This window comes from Cnephaeus nilssonii (assembly GCF_951640355.1).
Source record: "Cnephaeus nilssonii genome assembly, chromosome: 15".
Taxonomy (NCBI): domain Eukaryota; kingdom Metazoa; phylum Chordata; class Mammalia; order Chiroptera; family Vespertilionidae; genus Cnephaeus; species Cnephaeus nilssonii.
This window is the reverse complement of record NC_137086.1, coordinates 63,547,857-63,571,253: the sequence shown is the minus strand read 5'-3', so window position 1 is coordinate 63,571,253 and position 23,397 is coordinate 63,547,857. Positions and strand designations below refer to the sequence as shown.

General features: G+C 45.9%; 1 protein-coding gene across 4 annotated transcripts in view; it reads right to left on the bottom strand.

Moving 5' to 3' along the window:
- Window positions 1-23,397, bottom strand: part of AFF3 (ALF transcription elongation factor 3) — a 514,559-nt gene that overhangs the window by 405,018 nt on the left and 86,144 nt on the right. For 2 of the 4 annotated variants that reach the window (XM_079792550.1, XM_079792549.1), the window contains 3 exons: window positions 16,235-16,309; window positions 13,785-13,905; window positions 11,992-12,816 (listed from right to left, as the gene is read on the bottom strand). In XM_079792550.1, coding sequence (XP_079648676.1) covers window positions 11,992-12,816; window positions 13,785-13,905; window positions 16,235-16,309 — 1,021 coding nt within the window. The remainder of the gene's footprint in view (window positions 1-11,991; window positions 12,817-13,784; window positions 13,906-16,234; window positions 16,310-23,397) is intronic. The other 2 variants (XM_079792551.1, XM_079792552.1) reach the window with 1 other exon arrangement.

Genomic DNA, 23,397 nt, shown 5'->3' with positions numbered 1-23,397 from the left:
CAAAAACAGAATTACTGACATATAGAAAAGGCTTAGGAAAATTGCAGTGAGTGCAGTTGAAAAAAATATAGATCAAAGCAATTAAAAAGGAATTAAACAATACAAAAGAAAAAGATGATCCAACATAAGGGTTAGTCCTTTCAGAGGCAAATCGAAAACAGTGTGTGCAAACATCGTGTGCAAATATAATATAAAAATTCCTCTGAACTAGAAGAATAAACTGAGCCTGAAAAATTGACAGAGCACTCCATGTTTTAGGAAATGCTCAACACTGAGATGTATTTTAGTTAAACTGCAAAATTTAAAGAAATCATTCTTTAGATATTCAAGCAGAAAGAGCAAACCATCTATAAAAAGTAACATGATGGGCATTTTGGAAGAATATACACTGAGTGGCCAGATTATTATGATCTCTGAACACATAATAATCTGGCCACTCAGTGTATATTCTATATAATAAAGGGCTAATATGCAAATTGTCCCCTCGACCAAGAGTTCAACCAGCAGGCAGGCCGGCCAACCGCCCATGTCCCCTTCCCCTGGCCAGGCTGGCTGGACCCCACCCATGCATGAATTCATGCACCGGGCCTCTAATATGTATATACTAGAGGCCCAGTGCACGAAATTCATGCGGGGGCGGTGTGTGTCCCTCAGCCCAGTCTGCACCCTCTCCAATCTGGGACCCCTCGAGGGATATCTGACTACCTGTCTGACAGGCAGTTGGACATCCCTCTCACAATCCAGGACTGCTGGCTCCCAACTGCTCGCTTGCCTGCCTGCCTGATTGCCCCTAACCACTTCTGCTTGCCAGCCTGATCACTCCCTAACCACTCCCCTGCCATCCTGATTGACGCCTAACTGCTCCCCTGCCGGCCTGATTGCCCCTAACTGCCCTCCCCTGCTGGCCTGGTCACCCCTAACTGCCCTCCCCTGCCAGCCTGGTCCCCCTCAACTGCCCTCCCCTGCCGGCCTGATTGCCCTACCTGCCTCGCCTGCAGGCCTGGTCACCCCCAACTGCCCTCCCCTGCCAGCCTGGTCCCCCTCAACTGCCCTCCCCTGCTGGCCTGGTCGCCCTACCTGCCTCGCCTGCAGGCCTGGTCACCCCCAACTGCCCTCCCCTGCCGGCCTGGTCCCCCCCAACTGCCCTCCCCTGCAGGCCGGATCGCCCACAACTGCCCTCACCTGATGGCCATCTTGTTGTGGCCATCTTGTGTCCACATGGGGTGGCCATCTTTGACCACATAGGGGCAGCCGTCTTGTGTGTTGGAGTGGTGGTCAATTTGCATATTCCTCTTTTATTAGATAGATATACACTGAGTGGCCAGATTATTATGTGTTCAGAGATCATAATATAGATAGATATACACTGAGTGGCCAGATTATTATGTGTTCAGAGATCATAATAATCTGGCCACTCAGTGTATATCAAAGCTCATGTGAGGCTCCAAATCTGATGAAACCAAAGAAACGTAAGAGAAAGAGATAAAAGAGAGAAGAATGTTATTTGTAAATGAAGTTCATCTTATATTTGTGATTTTTTTTTTCCTGGATGGTGGGATGTGAATTGATTTTTAAATTTTATTTTTCTTCATTATTTAAATTATTTAAGTGAGCATGTAACTTGTTAACAGGAAAACAATGAGTAAATAGAAAAATATGAAGGGTAAAGATGGAAAGTAAGTATGCCAATATATTAACAATGAGCAACTCTAGTGGTGACTTTCTACCTTCCAAGGATCATTATTTTCATTATAAGAGGAACTAGCCTTGGAGGGAGAATCTGGCAGGCAAACTAGGAAAGGAAGCAACTCTGAGCATAAGCAAAGGGAGAAAAGTAAGAAAGAAAATGGCATGCCTAGGAAGTAGCTGGAAGTCTGGAAGTCGATGGAGAGCAGCCCAGGTCAGATTATATGCTATGTCTGTACTTCATTCTAGTGTTTATTGTTTATTTTTGTCACTGATTTACCTAACATCCTTCAAACAAGTTAAAGTAGGTTTTTCTTTCTATTTTTCAGGTGCAGAAATTCAATCTGTAGACCTCAGGGGGAAAATAATTCAGTACTGATCTAATAGGACCCTATTCTAGAAGACGGTGTAAACGTGAATGGAAAGGGGACTCTGTCCTCAAAGTGCTTACAATACATTTGTGAGATCAGAACACACAAAGAAAAGTAAACGATACCATAGTATAAGGTAACAAACATTACACAATAGGAATACAGAAGAAGGGAAGCTCTTCAATGGTTGGAGCCAACTGTAGAGGTGCAGAACTTGGCCTTGAAGAAAAGATGGAGCATTTCAATTTAAGATTTCTAGTTTCACAAGAAACTGTATTATAGGATCCCTACCTATAGCTACACCACAATTCCATAAGGAAGTATTTATCTTCTTTCTTACTAAATTTAGAAAGAAAAGATGGACTAATTAATCATTTATGCTGAAGTTCAATTATTTGAAAAAATAAGCAAATAAGTAAAGACAACATATCAAAATAAATTCCAGATAGAAAACTTTTCATCTAATTCTTTATGGTTTCATATGTTAGACTTTATATATATATATATATGACTTAATACATATATATTAGAGGCCCAGCGCATGAAATTTGAGCACTCGGGGGGGGGGTGTCCCTCAGCCCCGCCTGCACCCTCTCGAAGCCAGGGAGCCCTTGGGGGATGTCGGACAGACAGCTTAGGCAGGGAGCGGGTCTAAGCTAGTCAGACATCCTTAGCGCTGCTGCCGCAGAGGCAGGAAAGGCTCCCACCACTGCCCCTATGCTTGCCAGCCGTGAGTCTGGCTCAGGGCTTCTGGCTGAGCAGCGCTCCGCCTGTGGAAGCACACTGACTACCAGGGGGCAGCTCCTGCACTAAGCGTCTGCCCTCTGGTGGTCAGTGCGTGTCATAGCGACCAGTCATTTCGCTGTTCGGTCGATTTGCATATTAGCCTTTTTTTATATAGGAAACACACATATATATATGATATTTCTAAACCATAATTACAAAGGAAGTGATCAAAAGAGATACAAAATTTAATTTCTCTATTATAAACAAAGGTTAGTCAACAAACTGGGAAAATTGCTTATAATATAGTTAAGAAAGGTCAATTTGCTTAATATTTAATTAAGATCTCATAACTCAGTAAGAAAACATATAAACACTTCAACAGATAAATGGGTAAAGAACATAAACAAAATTCACGAAAGATTGTACAAAAAAACCTTTTGTTCATTTTGGAATTATAAATTAGATGTCTAACAATTTTTCCTTGGAATATGTCATATCTGCACAAAATTTACATGTAAGTTCATTCAGGGTGTGGGTGCCTCTCCGTGCCCCTTGTTGTACCCTCCATGCCAGTACACGCCTTGCTGCTGTGCCAGGGAGAGCTTAGGTCTCTGCTCTAGCAACCCACTGCACTCCACCTGACACTTCCTTTTGCCAGATGTCCCGGCTAACTCCCTCATGTCTTAGCCTCACTTTATTCTTGCTCAAATCTTACTGTCTAATGAGAATTATGCTAACCTCACTTTTCAATATTGCAACTGCCTCCCCACCCTGGCACCCCAGGGGCATCCCCAGCCCCCTTTAGTCTGCCCTGCTTTTTACTTGTTCCAGAATACTTATCACAGATTACAAAAAGGATAAAAATCAAATGGTAAAGGAGTGACTTACATAGACTGTGATGAAGCAAGGAAGGCTACTCTGAAAGCTCATGCTTAAATGTACTGCAACTGGGGTGTCTGAGGGACTGTCAGAGGGACACAGCGCAGAACGAAACTGACACAGCCAACACTTTGAAACCCCGTGGGTACAAGTAAAGCTGAGAAGTATAAGTTATGGAAACGTTGACTTGCAGGTCGACATGAGGAAGGGTGAGAGCCACCCGAGAGGGAAGGTGCTCCAGGAGGGTCTAGTTCCCTCCTAGCTGTGGGTGAACACAGACAGGAAGAGACCTGATGGAGATGCCACAGAGAGCCAAGCATCCCATCACTGATGCTCCCCATGAGGCCTTCCAAGGCATTTTAGAACGGGGCGGGGGGGGGGGGGGGGGTGGTGGGGAGGAGTGGCTGGCCTTTGTTTGTTTTCAGGGCTTGCAAAAATAGCCGAATGCATCCATCTATCTATTTCCCACTGTTCACCTTTCTGTGTCAGAGATAAGGGGCCAACCATTTACTGTGTATTAAGTGAGGCCAAGGGCGTTGTGACCCCAAGGCTATGTAACCAGCGATATTTCTGAAGGACAACAGGTAAAGAGAGCTCTGGATAAAGATGTGGGTTCTGTTTGCATCAATTATGAAACAATGCATTCCACGAGTGAGTGAAACAGACACCGTGACAGAAACGGGATCAATGAAGCACATAACAACGTGCAGAGAAAAAGGCCCCGGGGACGTCTGGGAGTCAGGACCCGCTGGAATCGAGGGGGCCTCTAAGAACGCCATGTACCCCAGGCTCCTTTAAGCCCATCGCAATGTAATTCATGGGGCACAGAGTTAGAAGGTCTGGGCCCAGCCCTCCCATTCCGTTCCCACCATCTCCTTTTGCTACAGCGCATGCCATGTGGCCAGAGAACACAGCGTCTGCGGCAGCACAGACACGCAGCACTGGACACGCTGCCCCCGAGCCAGGGCGGCTGCTCATGAACACAGAACAGAGAACCAGGAAAACGAGGCAGAGCACACGGCATCGCCGGCGGAGCCGCTGCCTGCGGTAGCCGTGTTTCTGAGGTCAGCACAGAGGGCACAGCTTATTCCACAGGCGCTGGGTCACACATCGCTGAGTGTGGTTCCCGTTTCTCTCTGTAGCAGCAGCTGTAACTTACAGGTGAGAGGGATGGCTCCTCTCTTCCCATAGAGGTCTGGCAGGAAATACTGAGGCCCCAAGGAGCGGGGTCAGTGACTGGACGGGAGTGTCTTCCTTCACTCACATCCTTAAATTTATGGAGTAATTCAACGAATATGTACTGAGCAGCAACTCTGTGCCAGGCACAGTTAGGGATGCTTCAGTGAACTAAGCAGTAAAAACAAAAGGAAAATCCTTGCCTTTAAGGCACTCAGATTTTAGCGAAATTCATTCTCCACACCTCAATTTCTGGATTCCGAGCAATCAAAGCATCTAGAGTTGAGCCCAATAGAAGGCAAGTGTAAAGCAAACAGAGCTGACATAATTATACTAATTATCATGCTATCATTACTGTGGATTTCACTGAGTGCTTACTATGTGCCAGTCACTGTCCTAGCAGTATAACGTATTAAGTTATTAAGTATCATAAAAATGCTACCCATGGGTACTACTGCATTGAATTGTGTTGTGGAAATAGAGTGTTTACAAAGGTAATCGAGTTAAAATGAGGTCATTAGGGTGGGTCCTAATGCAATCTAACTGAACACCTTACCAAAAGGGGAAATTTGGACAGACACACAACAGAGGGAGGACAGGGTAAAGACAAGAAGACAGCCTCTCCGGGCCAAGGACAGAGACCTGGAACCGACTCTCCCTCACAGCCCTCAGGGGAAACCACGCCTGCCGGCACCTTGATTTCAGACTTCTAGCCTCTAGAACGGTCAGACAATTCATTCCTGTGGGTCTAAGCCAACCACTGTGTGGTGCTTCCTTACGGCAGCGCGGCAAACTGATCACGGTGCACCCGTGACTCCTCGTCACACATAAAGCCAAGGAGACACCGGTCACCTGGGGAGCCACTGGAGTGAGAGTCAGACTCAGACAATCTAGCCGCAGCAAACGCACTCGTTCTGCTGGAAAGCCGGCCATTTACCCAGAGAGACGGATCCTGAGCAGCAGGGAGAGTCCATGTTCATCGCCTAGCAAGGCACTGCTCAGCCCAGCTAAACGTGCTATCGATACTCTGTGGCTCCGAAGAGCTCTATGTCAGCGAGTCATTCCAAATACCTACTATCTGAGATGTTTAGCATTTTTCCTCAGCCCAAATCTTGTTGATTCTGTATTTCATTTAACTGGAGATATAGCTCAAGTGTGACATGTTCCATAGAGAAGACAGCTCAGAAAAGCCAGCTACACAGAGAGACAATTCCATCTCAGCCTCATCATAAAATCGCAGTGGGCCAAGCATTAAATGAGGGAGACGCAGGATACTCAGGCTTTGCTAGGGTAATCCAGGATCATCTGTGTCTTCAAAGACTTCATTATATCTAACAAACACAATAGAACTTGCAGAATTTCATTTTTCTTTCCCTTCCCACCCCATCTCTGTCTCTCACGTGCATACAAAACCACTTCCAATAATACCCCATCTCCATATTTTGTTTGCTGCTGTTGTTATTACTAGTAAGCATAACATAGCCGATATTTCCCAAATGCTTACTATATTATCGTGTGCTTATAAGCAAGTTACATTCTTTGCCTCATCTACTCCTCCCTCCAATAACTCTGCCAAGCACATATGATCAATTTCTCCCCTTCACACGTGAGAAAGCTTAGGCCTGGCAGTTAAACAACTTGCTCCCACCCGTGTGGTAGGTAGAGCCAGGATGTGAGCCCAGTCCTGGCCGGTGTGCATAGCAGCGGTCCTCCCACCTTGCTCGCACACCATTTCCAACCAAGAAAGGATAAACCACACACACACACACACACACACACACACACACACACACACCATTTCCAACCAAGGAAGGCTAAACCACACACACACACACACACACACACACACACACACACACCATTTCCAACCAAGGAAGGATAAACACCACACACACACACACACACACACACACACACACACACACACACAGGCTTTTCTCGCTGGGCTGTCCAGTGACACTTTTCCAGGGTGGGAGCGATGCTGAATCAAAGGTCATCTTTGCAAGTGGCTCCAAACACAGAGATCTCAGGCTCTTGATTAGCCCCAGGGTTGGAGTCCACACACAAGATTGCAGTTTAAGGGAAAACAGCTGTAATCTGTCCAGATGCTTTCCAAGAGAAAGCTTTATGAGAACTGAGAAAATAATCAGGAAAAATGGAGTGGGGCTTGCTCACAGCCTCCCCTGGGGGCCGGTTCCCTCCTCAACGCCTCCAGCGCTGGGAGCCATCTCCCACCTTACAGCTAGGACGCTACCCTGAAGAAGCCCCCGACAGGGGGTGGAACAGGACACATTTTAATATGCATTCTTCAAATTTTTAAGTGATTAAGTGCTTTATCTTTTAGGGCCCCACTGGCTAGACATAAAAGTACCAAAAAATATGGCAACATTTCCGCTTCCCAGCCTTCACGATGACCTTCAGAATGACCCTTCCACAATGCAGAAAACAGATGCTTTCATTCTACACCTGAGATCAAAGTTTTGAGTCACTCTTCTCAGTCTGCACAGTACAAGTTGTCCACGTCCACGGTTAGAGAAGGGAGGACGTGCATTATGGGACAGGAGGCGTGCAGAGCGTAACCATCGGTGCTGTTGCTAAGCCACACTGTCCCGCAGGACGTGGCTTCTGTGTCAGTGGGTGAAGGGGAACGGCGACCAGGGGGGTGGGGAGGACGAGTCTATAACTGACAGGGAAACCGAGTCTCGAGGCTGGCCCTCACCCGCATTTCATCAGTGAGCGCCGGAGCAGCATGGCGGATGTGGAAACACTAGGCAGCTCAAGTGCAATGAAGAACTTAGACTGGCATGAATATGTAATGACACATTGCTCTGCAGATGCCTTTCCCCCATAGGCTGCTGCCGACTTTAATGTGGAAGAAATCCATTTTCATACAAAGGTAGCCAAGAGTGACAGGAAATAGGAAGCCCACACCATTTATCTTCCGTGAACTTAAAAAAAAAAATCAGTTAATTGCTTTTCTAGGAAGCCATTTTGTAGAATCATGGTACTTGATCTTTCTGCTCCTATTCATGGTATAAATGGTGATTTTAAAATGCTCATTGTGAAAACGCGATGATTAACCAATACGTCTTCAGCTATTTAATTACTTAACAAATAAAATTCTGATCAACCAAAAACGGTTACTCTGTTCTTATGGGTGAATTCTCAACCACGACGAAAACTCCTAAAACAGAGTCGATTCACTGACTTTCACGTCTAGGTGTTTCTCTCCTGGTTTCCTTCCCTCCCTGCCTTTTCAAGTGCTTCCATTTTCAGCATCGGAGCCTCTGCAAGAGCAGTTCCGGTTCACGTCTACCATTAAATTAACAGCTAAGGAGCCTGACCTGTGTGCTTTGGAGTGCCACTGCTGAGACGGATCTTGCCGAACAGTTTCAGAGCCTGTGAGACCATCTGCTGTCTCAATAGCACTGCAGACTAGACTTTTTCACAGTGTTGTCTCATTTTCTACATCACCTGGCATTAGACATTATTTTTTAAGTTCTACGAAGTTTGAAGCACTCTTTTCACATCTAAAGTTATCATTTCCATGAGCCAAAGACAGATACACTGAAAAGCTGGTGACACATCAGCTTCAGGGCCTCCTGAGCAGAGGTTTCTCCAAGGCCCGGAAGGGCCCTAGGAATGTGCTAATATATGTTCTCGTAAAAATTTCAGGAGAAAGATATTTTTTATTCTGTTTTTCCTAAAGAGAACCCCCCTACCACCAAGACAATGTCAACTTTAGGTCCCACAAAACCTGTGTCTGGCCCTCCAGATAAATAGTCCCCCATCATCTGAATCTTGAATTACATGTTAAGAGCAAAACATTAATTTTGTGTTTGTGTGTGAAACAAAAAGTCATTCACTTCGATTGGAAGTTAGATTTAGGGTGCCCTACTCTAGAACATTGTAGAATGCACGTCTCAGTCATTCATGAGGTTCTCTGACTCTCACCTAACAGCAGTCACCCTTCCAAGTGATACTCCCGGGAAGGCTCACTTAATGAGGGATGGCATCAAGAGGAAAAGACGCAGCTATAACAACAAAAACATGTTTTTCATTAAACACAAAACTGAGCTGGGGAAAACCAGCTAGGAGGCAGGTGTATCAGTTAAGAAATTCCCTTGAGGTCTTTAACTTCCACATCAAATTGCACTAAATTTTTCTACACTAATTACCTATTATTGAGGACTAAAGAATTATAAGAAATAACTCACCACGGCAGCAGACAGAGTACAGGTGTTGTGAGGGACAAATGAAGAATTTACAAGTGTAAAATCAGGCAAAATAGAGTCACCAATTCTCTATTGTTAAAAAAAAAAAAGCAGAATATTTTTCTACTACAAGGACTACAAAGGTGAGAGAATTTTCCTAGGGCAAGACAGACGATTTTAAATTTAGTTTGGATTTTAAGTGACAGAAATTACAAAGTAAAAGCTAAGTCCTAGCATCAAATTTACTCAATTCCTGTAAATTTCTTGGAGGCAGTGACCACATCTTAGATTTCTAAAAATATTTTTCACATCACATTATACCTTGTCCTTGATCTGATTCTTCTCATGAGGAATGTGCCTACACAACGCCATACAGCTATATCTGCACCTTCCCTGTCTTTGTCATTTTTACCTAACCCTTTCTTTTAGCCCCCAAATTTTTCACACTGCCCTAAGGCTTGTTCAACAGCTAACATCCTGAAAAAGTAGAGTCAAGATACAAGTTCCATTCAGATAATTTCTTCTGTCATTTTCCCTAAAAAACACATTCTCTGCTTCACAGGAGATCAGTCAACTATTTATAGAAGATATTTTATTCTTAAAATTATTTTATTCTCTACAAAAATAAACGCAAGTATTTCCTCAAAAGTAAAATCTGATTGGTTTGATAAAATTCTTCATTTTCTATGTTAAGATTGTGGATTTTATGGAATTCCCTAAAAATAATGAATGTTATACCTGCCAAAAGGTATTTCTTAATTTCTTGGAGTAATGTAAAAAGAAACAAAAAAAACCCTTTGAGTTTGAAGGTTGGGAAATGTAACTTACAACTACCACCCTGCTACTAACCGGAAAGAGCCATTTTGTTAATATGATAGTGGGCTGATTAAACACAGCAGCATTTATTACAAGATTCAAATTACCATATTTTCCATAACATGAAATGCTTTCTACTAAAATAAAGACTGCATTTCCTCCCTCCCCCGAAAAAATCCACCAATTACAACTTTGTCCTATCAACAACACTTTTTCTTACCTCCTGTCTATCAATGCATGATTGCCCTCTTTGAAGTGTTCAGCATAGAACGTTGGAAGAAGCAAGCTGACTGCGTATGACATTACATGTGGGGGAAGTGAAACACTTCCTGCATAAAAGCTCTAATTTCTGTCGGGCTGACTCTATCCCAGGCCTTTCCCCCTTGCTCAGATTACTGAACACCAGTCCAGTATGTCATTCTCAATCTGGCTCCTGCAAGGGCATCCTGAAAGTGTCCACGTTATTAATGACATACCCAAAAACCTAATGCAAACTATGTAATTACTTGCATAAGGCTGAACTGGCGATCAAACACTGGCTTATAACCAGAGCTTTGTCAACTCAATGGGTTCCAAAATAAATAAATTATTACAGAATAAATCTGAAGTTTCTTTGGTACATAAAAATAATTTTAACAAATAATCAATTGGGATTGAAATTATAAAGGGATTCCTGATGGTTGCAGTCACCTCTGTTCAAGGATAAACCATGCTTTTTGTTGCCATTACAGGGTCATTTGATAGTAATAACAAAAATCAAAAAGCTTAATGAATTCAATTTTGTAAGGTGGGATCTGTGCGTGTTTCCTACAAACTTTTAAAAACATAAATGCTTGCAGAAGTTACATTTTTGCTTCTATTAATTTCTAATGAACATTTTCTGGGGTCCATCATAAATGAATTATCAAAAGATGTTACTTGTCCCTGGTATAATTTCCTCATTAGAACCTGTGTAAACATCTCTAAGTAAAAGAAGAAAGTCTTGTCTAATTAGGTAATATATTGGCCTCCCAATTGGTGCATGGTGCTTTCTGAGATGACAGCTCAGAAATGGTTAAGCTCAGCATTGTAGGGCATTCAAGAAGATATGTTAAATCATCTGCCTCATTTGGTTATGAGATCAAATTAAGATACGAAGACTAGTCTGGCCACAGTGTTACTCTATCTTTAAAAAGAATATGTTAAAAAGAAAAGAAAATCTTCAACAGTTTCTAAGTACAACATTCCAGAACGCACATTTATTTCAGTTACTGCACCTTAATCACAGTAAAATAAAACATGTGCAGTCATATTTCTTATTCCTGTGCTCTTGACAACTGTCATCAATTAGAAATATAGTAGGAGATATGCTTCTCTAAAACAAAACATTTCCCACACAGATTTCTGTTCAAGTTACTAGTCATGCCTTTTTGCTACCTCTGTGACTATGTGATCTGCTTGTTTTAAATTCTAGTGTTCTATACATCTAATCTTCACATTTGAATAAAGTCACAATGCAAACCAGGAGAATCTGAACTAAAATATTTCGCTCTCTTCCTATAGCCTAAGATAATTTTTACAGGACACAAAGAGTCCTTACTTTTATTAATTAACACCAATGAACCTGGATCTTAAATATTATAATAAAGATGGGACATCTGAATATTTACCATAATCAGCATTGAATCATTTAACAATTACTTTCAAAAGTTTGTCCTGGAACATTCCAAAACTAACCAAAATATTAAATATCTGAACTATTTTACTAATAAAAATTAACCTCTTTACATACCGAAAATTATGGTTTGTGAAGTACTTTCATTTTTAGTATTTAATATCTCCGTAATACTGGCTTGTTTACAAACTATCCCCTGAACTGCATTCAAGGAGATATTCCTTCCTGAACTAACAGAGACACACATACAACTACATTTGTTGGAACTTAAAAAGTCTGCCTGTAATCAGTTTGAAATTGTAAGGAAGCATTACTTATGGGTACATCCTCCCTTACTGACTGCTACAAATCCTACCACGTGAAGGCAGTCACACGCTAAAATAAAGAAACCTGGGCATTGAATTCTCAGTGGTCAGGTGAACACGCAGAACCACCCAGATGCCTGTAGTCGTCATGAGAAAAGACTCACCTCCGACTGCTTGGGGATGCTGAACTTGGAAAGCTTGGCCTTGGCTCTGGTGGACTCTGGCTTGGCGGCCGGGACGCCCCTGTATGACGTGCAGTGCACGCTGGTTTCCGTGGACGACTTAAGCTTCGGAGACTCATCGGGAGCCTGATCTTGGCCATCCATCGGCCGCACGTATGCGGTGGGTTTCTGCTGGACCAGGCTGGGCTTGGAAGCCAGGGATGGAGGAAAGTTCTGAACACAGTGTCCATTGCCACTGTGCTTGGCTGCCATAGCGGGTGGTCTTTCCTGGGTCTGAAGACCCACCTCTACATTGCACACCTGTTTGGCCCGGGGCTGCTGCCTGCCAGCGCCATCTCCAAGCAAGGTCCTGAGAGAGCTCTGTTGTGCTGAGTTGGAAGAAGAAGGAGAGGGGGGAGAGGGTGAGGGGCTGGACACACAGTGGTTAGGCTTCTGATTAGGGTTCTTTGGAGGAGCAGACCTGGTCAGATCAATCAACCTGTGTCCGCGCTTACTTGCTCTCTGTGGGCCGTCGGGAGGCGGGTGCCCAGCCTTCTGCCAGCCCACGGTGCCCCTCTTACTCTGCTGTACGGGGACAGCCGCTGGTGTGGAAGATGCAGCGCTGCAGACAGAGGAGGCCTGGGGCTGGGCTCTTGAATCTGCAACAAAATGTTCCTCGATCTTGTTCACAGCAGCCTGCGGAACCCCAGGTTTGGGAACGCCAACGAGGTGACTCTGATTAGATCTATCGGTTAAAAAGTCCTTCATTTCATCGTAATTGCCTAACGTGTTCTGGATCCGGTTGGAGAGCTCATCCCCCTTGTTAGTCTGGAGAAAGAGAAAGCACACCCTGTTGTTAGAGACCATGGGAACACGGCAAACAACGGCGAGGTGCCGTTATCCACCACAGAGCCTGGGCTGCCACATGCAGAACGGGAGCTGGAGATGAAATCTAAACCATCATCTCTGAAGAAGTCCGTCAGCACTCGCTGCACACCAGACCCAGAGAGCTGGCCAGGGCCGTGGCTGCACAAAAAGGCGCCTGTCCTGGGGCCTGTGCGGCCGCTGAGGACGTCCAAACGGCACGACTGCCCCTCCACACAATGGCCCGGATGGAGGCTCTCCAGGAGGGGACTTGTTCCTTTTCACAGTCCCACTGGAAGCTTTTCTTAAAAATTCAGATTTGGTTCCAACTGTTCTCTTTCCAATTTCTAACTATGTAATTATTCTTGTCATAACCCAGAATGGCAGGCGAAAGAAGTTAGAATGAAGCTTAAATGAACATAGGCTAAATATGCAAGAAGCTACGAGCCTAAACCACACAAGCTCCGTGCAGCCTGAGCTACTGGGATGACATTCCATTTCGGAAGAGTGGTTACATTTCTGGCCTTTGGTATAAAGGAAAGCCAATCCAACAGTTTCTTTCTTATTAGCCCTAAGAAATGGTACCCTGGTACCAGCATGATTCATGTGTGACAGATATGTAACCCAACCTCTCTTAATAGTGTTTGTTTCTAACACCTTAGAGAACATAACAAATGGCACTGACTTTGAAAATCAATGCAGAGATGACATATATGTTATTGATAAAAATTATATCAAGCAGATCTCAATACTGACACCAAGATTTGAGGGGGGAGACCCCCATTCTTAGTGGCGAGGTTGCCTTCCCTCGGCTGAACAGGCAGAAAACTAACTGGAATTTCATTAGGCCACTCTTCTGGTCAAGACTGTCATCCCGGGGTTAGAGGTGCCAGTGAGCGAGGGGTGGAGAGAAACAATGGAAAACCATCTACCTTGTAGGGTTCACTGAAGAGGGAATAACTGGAATTAAATGTGCCATCATCCTGTTGAGTCTCCTGATTTCTCCTTTCTCGTTCTTTCCTCCGTAACACATTTCTATCTGGTTCATAGACACTGCATCAGGAGAAAGAGAAGAGAATAACCATACACACAAATTAAAGGCTAAAGTCCAACATGACATTCACCCAAGTGCAGAAGTCTGGTTCAAGGACAAATGGTGATGATGACAAGAACATGGATCCGGTTAAAGCTAGTCTAACCAAGCAGTGCGGGCTTGGGTGTCGGATAATTACAGTCTTCGGGAGGAGAAAAGTCCTGAAGACAAGTCCCAGCCAGCGCTAGACCTCTCTGCATGCCATGTGAAAGAGGAACTGTCTAAGCAACTTTGACAGGAGGAGACTGAGAGTAATCTTAAGGCAGACGGTAATTATTGCAATGTGTAAATAGAAATCACGAGCACATTTCCTCCTATGACATGGCCCCCGAGTGTTATGTGGGCATGCTCCTGTATTTTCCTTTCTTTTTTTTTCCTTGCATGGCTGTGTTTCTGTAGTGATTCTTTCATTAACTGGCTCCCTAAAGAGCTGTTAAACTCCATGCTGCAGTGGCTTTCACAGTTACGAGCCTTCTTCTGATCTCTGTTAATCAGTCAAGTCGTCAAACTAGGACTGAATCAATTCTTCCTTTTGATATATTTGACACTATCACTCCTCCTAACTATGAAAAATGTGCCAGGAGGAAGGGATACGGGCAACGAAGGGAGAGAGCGGAAATTGAATTATGGCGTGTCATCAAGGAACTCGGCCTTTTGTTGAAGAAAATTAATATCTCTTCTCCTAAAATGCAATTATGAAGTGACCAGACACCAGATAACTGGGAGGACTGAGAAAGAAATAGTGTTCCTTCCCCCTATTGGGGAGAAAATAAAGGGCCTAATGTAACTAATAATGAGGAAGGGACCGTGTAGTGAAAGGAGGCAACACGCTGGTTTTTCTCCAGCTCGCTAGAGAAAGAAACCCGGCCTAGTGTAGGCACAGAGCTAACACCACGGGTCGTGAAGAACCTATGTGTCTCTCAAAATGAGCACTGGCGTCGTCTCCTAGCAGAAGCATTTTGTTTACGTGACCTTGCCATCCTTTTGCTTAGAGCTCCCTCTTGGTCCAGTGCGGGCAGATGCCCAAGATGGAGCAGGACAACTGCCTCCCAACTGTGGGTCTCCCCTAATCAATGATGTGATGACAAAACACACACACTCGGGCTCTCCCCCTCCCGCCACCCCGTCTTCGTTATAGAGCAGGGGTTAGTCAGGGGTGTTTCACGGTGTGGGGTACACGTTTAAACATGAAGACAGTCTATAAAAAGGGCTTCGCAATGGCTTTTGGTGCCACAGTCCAATGTATAGCTAGCAAATACTGCTAATAACTATTAACAATGAGAGGATCTGTGGGTCCAAAGAAGCTTATGACAATAGTAAGGATAACCAATTGTTTAGTTAAATTGTTAACTTGAGTAAAAAAGAGAATTTATGTGTTCTGTAGCTGTAGAGGGCACAAATAAAATAATCATAAAATATATATTGCTTATCCTCCTAGCTCTGCCCATGTGGCCAGAATATACTTTAAATTCGCTGTCTCCATGGTGATGCTAAAAATGCTCCGGGCAAGGCTGTGAGAGCACCTAGAGCCCTGCATTTACATGTAAGAGTGAGGGATGTTGGGGGAAAAAAAAAGAAAAACAGAGCATGTAGCCCATTAGCATTTTAATTCGTCCTTAATAATTTACCCAAAGTTATTAGATTTGGGAGTCCAATCAGTGACCTTCATACAAAGAGAGACTGAGCCACAGCCTGACCAACTGAGGGGCGCACGGCGCCTGCATCCATCACCAAGCACTCTCTGAGGTGGCGCTGGTGGCACTGAATGGCGTAAGGGAGGCCCGGGATGACAACGACACTCTCCCAGAACCAGGCTTCCCGTCCGAAGGAGAGGGTATCACGGTCATGCCCCGCTGTGGATAGGCACAACGTGAAACCCCGGCTTTCATGAACGTTCCACGATTTCAAATGGAGATTTCTCTAAGGACACATGACTCATGCTATGGACGGACACGATGTGGGCTTTAACCAAGAGAATTTCAGTTTCACTCTGAACTCACTACCTTTTGGACCAAAACCAGCATTTGCAGTAAGAAACAAAAAGCTTGCATTGCATGCATCACCTTCCTCCCTGGCCAGTGCCTACAGACACCTGGGAGGCCCCTGCTGTGCCGACCTCCATGCACACAGACCCCCACAAATATGCTTGCTGTCCTCAGCCAGGTCAAGCCAACCGAACATGTAAGACGGGTGTGATGCACAATATGGCCGTAGACGATATGGAGCAGGCAGGTGGTCATTTAGGATGATTTGGGGCTCCCGAAAAGGCCCCCATACCCAAAATAATACCTCCTGCATCGGCTGGTTGATGACTGAAATTCCACGACTAGAGAGTCACTCCTCTGGTTTAAGATGTCTTCACCCCTGTAAGAAATGCAGACACCACAGAAGGGAAAACATTGAAACCTGGCCAGCCCTGGTATCTTAGCGTGCATGAGCTTGTCTGCTTTTTGACCCCCGAGAGCCAAGCAGGGGACACAAGGACATCAGGGCGCAAAGGGAGTCCAAAAAGGGAGTCCCAATAAGAAAAGGGAGGGGCCATGCCGAGTGCAGCAATGAAAACAAATGTAATAACCCCACCTCTGTGCAACCTGGCTCACCTGCTTAAGACAAAGGCATCGGGATAAAAGCCAAGATCAGTTAGGCAGATACCAGGCTCACTGCATCTCTAGGGTCAGGGGAAAGGATCTCTTCCCAATATGAAGTGAGAGGTGAAGAGGAAGCTGCTCCTCCTTAACAAAACTGGCCTCACTCCCCAACCCCTTTAAGCTTGAAGGTAACCAAAAGCTCCCCAAGGTGCAGATCACTGCTAGCTAAAGTTCTCTGATGGGTCCTGCCTGTATACCCAGCCTATGCCTTCTAACACTAAAAAGGACTGAACACCCTCAGGACCACCTGCACATAATATACCAACTGAAATGCACTGGCCATCTTTTTTTTTTCTTCTTACTTTTTAAAAGATCCTCACCTCAGGACATGTTTTTACTGATTCTTAGGTGAGAGTGGGGGGAAGGAGTGGGGGAAGGGATAAAGAGGGAGAGAAATATCGATGAGTGAGAGAAACACCGATTGGCTGTCTTCCCGTATGTACCCTGACCAGGGATCGAACCTGCAATCTTTTTGGTGCATGAGCCACCCGGCCCGGCCAGGGCTGCACTGACCATCTTTTATGGGACCACCACAATGCCGTGTCATGCAGTACCCTTCACACCATCAGAGGAAAACCAACTGACCAAAATCATCCCCAAGAAGAGGGGCAACTCTTCCTCAACGCCTTCCTCTCCGGCGGTATCTCATCTCCTCCCTTAGTAAGCAAGCGCTGTTGTCTCCACCGAGCATTCAGCTCTTCCCAAGCCACCCATCCTTTCCTTTAACTGAACCACACCCCCACGTGTCCTGTCAGGCCTAGGCAGCTATAATGCCACCTGCTTAAAGCAAATGTCATTGTAAATGGAGGCCTGGACTTGCCATCCCCACCTCTCCCTCAGCATCCAAACTTTGATCTCTTCTTCCAGTACTAAACATTTTGACTCATAAAGAGTATCTTCTCGAAAGCAAGTCCAGGGATCCACTAATTACAGGTGAAATCTGTGCAGGGTCCGTAGTCCTAGAGCAGTGATGGGCAACCTTTTGAGCTTGGTGTGTCAAACTTCGCCAAAAAACTGAGCATAACTCGGGTAGTGTGTCACTTTGAGGAAAAAACATTATTTCGCAAATGTTTCATCCTCGGCATGCGGCCGCCTCAGCGGCCGCGTGTCATCAGAAATGGCTACGCGTGTCAGTGCTGACACGCGTGTCACAGGTTCGCCATCACTGTCCTAGAGGATGCCTTTCTTTTGATCTGTTGCCATTAACACTCCGCCCTCTTCCCTCCTCTGGATCCAATGCGAGGACCACGCCACTTGCTTTATTTTTGTTGTTGTTCGGCAGTTTATTTTGTTCATTAGATTCCACATACAAGCGAGATCATACAGTATCTATCTGTCTCTGGCTGGCTTATTTCACTTAGCGAACTCTCCCATGACAGGCTGACAGGTCAGCCTCACTGGAGACTGAAGCTACGGGAATTCCGAGTCCTGGCACGCCTCTATACACGCTAGACTCAGTAAGAGCCCCGTGTTACGAGCTGTGTTTCTTGGTTACCAGCAGAGGGTAAATTTTCCATCATCTGTAAAGTTGTTCCTGATTTCTGTGAAAATTACAAGAACTACACTCTTCAAATGTATGTCACTGATTGTATTCATTTATTTTGCATGCAAGTGGAGGCAGCCAACTGCTACAATGGTATTTATTATTTATTGCAGATGTATAACATTCCAGAAAACGAAGCTTTTTAATAAACTGCTTTCAAAAAACACTTAAATTTAGAATTTAAAAATGAACAATAAAAATGTAGTAAAAACTTTCTGGTCATTTCAATTGATTTGTTTTAATTTACATATTGAAGTATGCTGCAGGACTCAGGCAAAAGTCAACTGTGCCAATTAAGTAGGAAGAGAAGTTCAAACGTGATCTTATCATCATTTCCAACATTAATGTAACCTTGACCATAGGGTAACTGTATGGAACTAAATTACAGCAATACCTTTAAGCCTGATGGCTTCTCCCTTCCACTGAGTTCAAAATACTTCACTTACCTGTCCCCTAATTATCCTTACAACTAGAGGCCCGAAATTCGTGCACTGGGCTGAGGGACACACACCCCGAAATTCGTGCATGGGGGGGTGTCCCTCAGCCCAGCCTGCACCCTCTCCAATCTGGGACCCCTAGAGGGATGTCCAACTGCCCATTTATGCCCGATCAGGATCGATTGGGCATAAATGGGCAGTCGGACATCCCTCTCACAATCCAGGACTGCTGGCTCCCAACTACTTGCCTGCCTGCTTTCCTGATTGCCCCTAACCACTTCTGCCTGCCAGCCTGATCACCCCCTAACCACTCCCCTGCCAGCCTGATTGATGCCTAACTGCTCCCCTGCCAGCCTGATTGCCCCTAACTGCCCTCCCCTGCTGGCCTGGTCACCTCTAACTGCCCTCCCCTGCCAGCCTGGTCACCCCAAACTGCCCTCCCCTGCCGACCTGGTCCCCCCCCCAACTGCCCTCCCCTGCAGGCCTGGTCCCCCCCCCAACTGCCCTCCACTGCTGATCCAGTCACCCCTAATTGCCCTCCCCTGCCAGACTCATCACCCCTAGCTGCTCTTCCCTGCTTGTCTGGTCCCCCCCCTGCAACTGCCCTCCCCTGCAGGCCCGGTCACCCCCAACTTCCCTCCCCTGCAGGCCTGGTCACCCCCAACTTTCCTCTCCTGCAGGCCTGGTACCCTCCAACTGCCCTCCTCTGCAGGCCTGGTCCCCCCCAACTGCTCTCCCCTGCAGGCCTGGCTCCCCCCAAAGTGCCCTCCCCTGCAGGCCCGGTCGCCCCCAACTTCCCTCCCCTGCAGGCCTAGTCACCCCCAACTTCCCTCTCCTGCAGGCCTGGTCGCCCCCAACTTCCCTCCTCTGCCGGCCTGGTCACTCCTAACTGTCCTCCCCTTCAGGCTTGATCGCCCCCAACTGCCCCCCCTTGCAGGCCTGGTCCCTCCCAACTGCCCTCCCCTGCTGGCCATCTTGTGGTAGCCATCTTGTGTCCACATGGGGGCAACCATCTTTAACCATATGGGGGCAGCCATCCTGTGTGTTGGAGTGACAGTCAATTTGCATATTACTCTTTTATTAGATAGGATGTCCCTTGGAGAAAGACAGTGATAGTAGATAGATTAACTTTGTTAAAGATCAAGAAACTAGGATAAAAGTTTGATCATTAAAATGATATCATAAAGAAGACATTACTTGCCAGTGATACATCTGATAAGGGGTTAATTTCCAAAATACATAAAGAACTCATACAACTTAACAAAAGGAAGACAAATAATCCAATTAAAAAAGGGCAAAGGACCTGAATAGATATTTCTCCAAAGTGGACATACAGAAGGCCAAAAGACATATGAAAAAGTACTCAAAATGACTTATCATCAGCAAGATGCAAATCAAAACCACAATGAGGTACCACCTCATACCTGCCAGAATGGGTACCATCAACAAATCAGCAAATGACAAATGCTGGTGAGGATGCAGAGAAAAGGGAATCCTAGTGCACTGCTGGTGGGAATGCAGACTAGTGCAGCCACTATGAGAAACAGTATGGAGTTTCCTCAAAACATTAAAAGTGGAACTGTCATTTGATCCAGTGATCCCACTTGTAGGCATATATCTTATGAAACTCAAAACACCAATCAGAAAGAATGTACACACCCCTATCTTCATAGCAGCACAATTTACACTTAAGATCTAGAAATAGCCCAAGTGCCCATCAGTAGATGAGTGGATAAAAAGACATGGTATATTTACACAATGGAATACTATGCAGCTACAAAAAAGAAGGATCTCATATCCTTTGAGACGGCATGGAGGGAGAGTATTATGCTAAGTGAAATAAGCCAATCAGAGAAAGAAAAGTATCATATGATCTCATTTATATGTGGAATCTAAAAGAAACAAAAACAAAAATAAAATAAACTGATGAACAAAATAGATCCAGAGATGTGTAAACATGGAAGAGACTAATGAATCACAGAAGGAAGAGGGGGAGATCAACCAAAGAACTTATATGCATATATGCATAACCCATGGACACACAATAGTGCAGTGAAGGCCTGTGGGCAAGGGGTGGGTGGGAACAGGTTGCAGGGAGTCAATGGGGGATAAAAGGGCACATCTATAATACTTTCAACCATAAAGATAAATAAAATAAATAAATAACATTATGTAAAGGAACAGCAATATCTACAGGTCTTTCTTCCTGTCCGTCCAGCGAAGAGGAGCTGCCCATGAGCCAAGGGCCACACTTGCTATACCCTGATGTCTACAAGCCCAATGTTAGCAAATGGAGATAATGAGCCCCAACCTTTGCCCGCGCAGCCCTGCTGGATGGAAAGGCTCTGGGCTCATGCGGCCCACCTCCAGCGGAGCCCAGCGCTGACCCAGCTGACCCCCTGGCCTGGAAAGACGGCTCTCCTCCCTCCTGCGCGGACCCATATGCCGCCGTCTGAATCTGAACAGGTGCTTGAAGCAAACTGCATTTGCCGTGAAGGGGGCTTTCTGCCAAGGGTAAACACAGCTATCTGTACCCCTTAACAATAACAATCAAAGTGTTTTATTCTTTACAAAAATTATCCTACCTAGTGGTATATCTCCAGGGTTGGGATCCAGGAACAAGGAAACTCAAGGAGAAGAGAATGAACAACCTCTCACCTATTTTGAAAAGAAGTTATCATGTTCTCCATGTTTAAAAACATTGCCCTCTTCAAATAGCAAATAGAACGACAATTCCCTCTCGTCCAAAAGCATTTCCTGAATGCCACGGTGCCAGATGCCAGGGAGACAAGTGGGGCTGTGAGCAGAGAAGCTGACAGTCCAGGGGTGCTGGGAGGGGAGCAGGGAGAAGGGGTGCATTCTAAGCAGAGGCTGTTGACACCAGGTGGCCAGGAGCACAGGGCGTCAGGATTGCTTCCTTCGAGCTGGGTCTCAAAAAGGGCAGGTGGGGAAGAGGGAAGGGAAAAGAAGGGCTTAGAATGGCAGATACAGAAATTACTATCAGTGGCCTTTGAGAGTACTCAGAGGAGGCGACCCCTGCCCTCCCCTCGCCATCGTATTTCTTTAAACAGAAGTTCCATTTCTTTGATCTGCTCCACTAACCTGGCATTGCCACCTCGCCCTACACAAGTGTATCTGATCCCTTTCTGAAAGCAGGTTTGGTGGAGCAAGAAAGTGAAGAAAACTTTTATAGTTTGCATCAGGCCTGGCCCCCAACAGCTTGATCCCAGGGAAGACCATTTTTCAGCCATGGAGCCGTCCCGGTCCTGAGACAACAGGGGAACCTGTCCCTGGGGTGGACGGGAAGAGAAAGGCCTGAGTGGAGAAGGGAAGAGGCTTCCAGAAACTCTCCTGCTCTTCAGAGCAGCAGCAGCAGCAGCAGCAGCAGAGACTGTTAATTACAGAGACTCAAACACTGCGAGAGGATAGCACCTGCTTCAAATTTAATAAGTCAAACTAACTAACATCTCTTGTTATTTATAAAGCAAACCATAACAGATCAGTCATCCTTTCTTAAGTCAGAGAAAAGCAAAGCTCTTGAAGTACATTTGCAAATCCTCTCAGTCTACAGGCAGAGCTGGTGGAGGGCCAGACGGACAGGTGGTCAGGGAGTGAGCAGGTGAGAGAAGCGAGTCAGGCAGAGAGAAGATGGGCTGGAATCAGAGCTCAGAAAAGGGAGATGATCCTCCCAAGGTGGTGGGGATGGGGGCGGGGTGGTGGCGGCAGTGAGGAAGGTGAGGGAGAGGATGACTGTGGTGGTGGGTGGGGTGGTGAAAGCAGTGGTGATGAGGGCAGTGAGGGGGGTGAGGGTGAGGATGAGGGTGGGGGTGACTGTGGTGGTGGGTGGGTGGTGAAAGCTGTGGTGATGAGGACAGTGAGGGGGGTGAGGGTGAGGATGGGGGTGACTGTGGTGGTGGGTGGGGTGGTTAAAGCTGTGGTGATGAGGGCAGTGAGGGGGGTGAGGGTGAGGGTGAGGATGAGGGTGAGGATGAGGGTGAGGATGAGGGTGGGGGTGACTGTGGTGGTGGGTGGGTGGGGAAAGCAGTGCTGAGGAGGGCAGTGGAGGAGGTTAAGGACCTGCTGAGGAGTCAGGCAGGTCCACAGTGACCAACAACACTGAAGTGCTGAGTGCGGCACTCTGCCCTGCTTGCTTAGACTAGGCTTTTCCTTTGGAGTTCCCATGGCTGCTCACTCTGTTTCCCCCAACAGCACTATGCCACTGCTTACCATCAACTCTGTGTGACCCCCGATATTTAGTCTACATTGGACTCCTCAAAAAGGTCAGTCCAACCTCCTGTTTGCCTCTGACCACAAAGGTTATCTCAATCTTAACTCGGCATATGCAGCTCGGCCTTGGGGCTGCCGGCCTGTTCTGAGCGCGGGAAGGGAACTGAAGGTGGCTGTGCCACGATCATTCCCCCACACCACAGCGTGGTGGCACTCGGACACAAAGGGAGTCACAAAGTAACACCCACCCGCACACAACTTGAGCCCACACGTATTCTGAAGAAAAACAGCTTTTTGGATGATCTATGCCATCTTCCCAGACCTACCAGGCCATATTAAATTTTGCTAATTACAACAACTCCCCTTTATTACCACATGCAACCACTGTGCGAAGCACTTTATTTCATGCATTATTTCACTAACTAGTCTTCAAAACCCCAAGACACATCATTCCCATCCACCAGCAAAGAAGCCAGGGGCTCTGTGGTTAGCTAACTTGTCCAGCCCCACACCCAGGGAGCGGCAACGCGGGGGAGCGGGGGCCTGAAGTCAGGCAGCCTGGCACCAGAGACCAGATTCTTAGGCTCAGCTCCACTG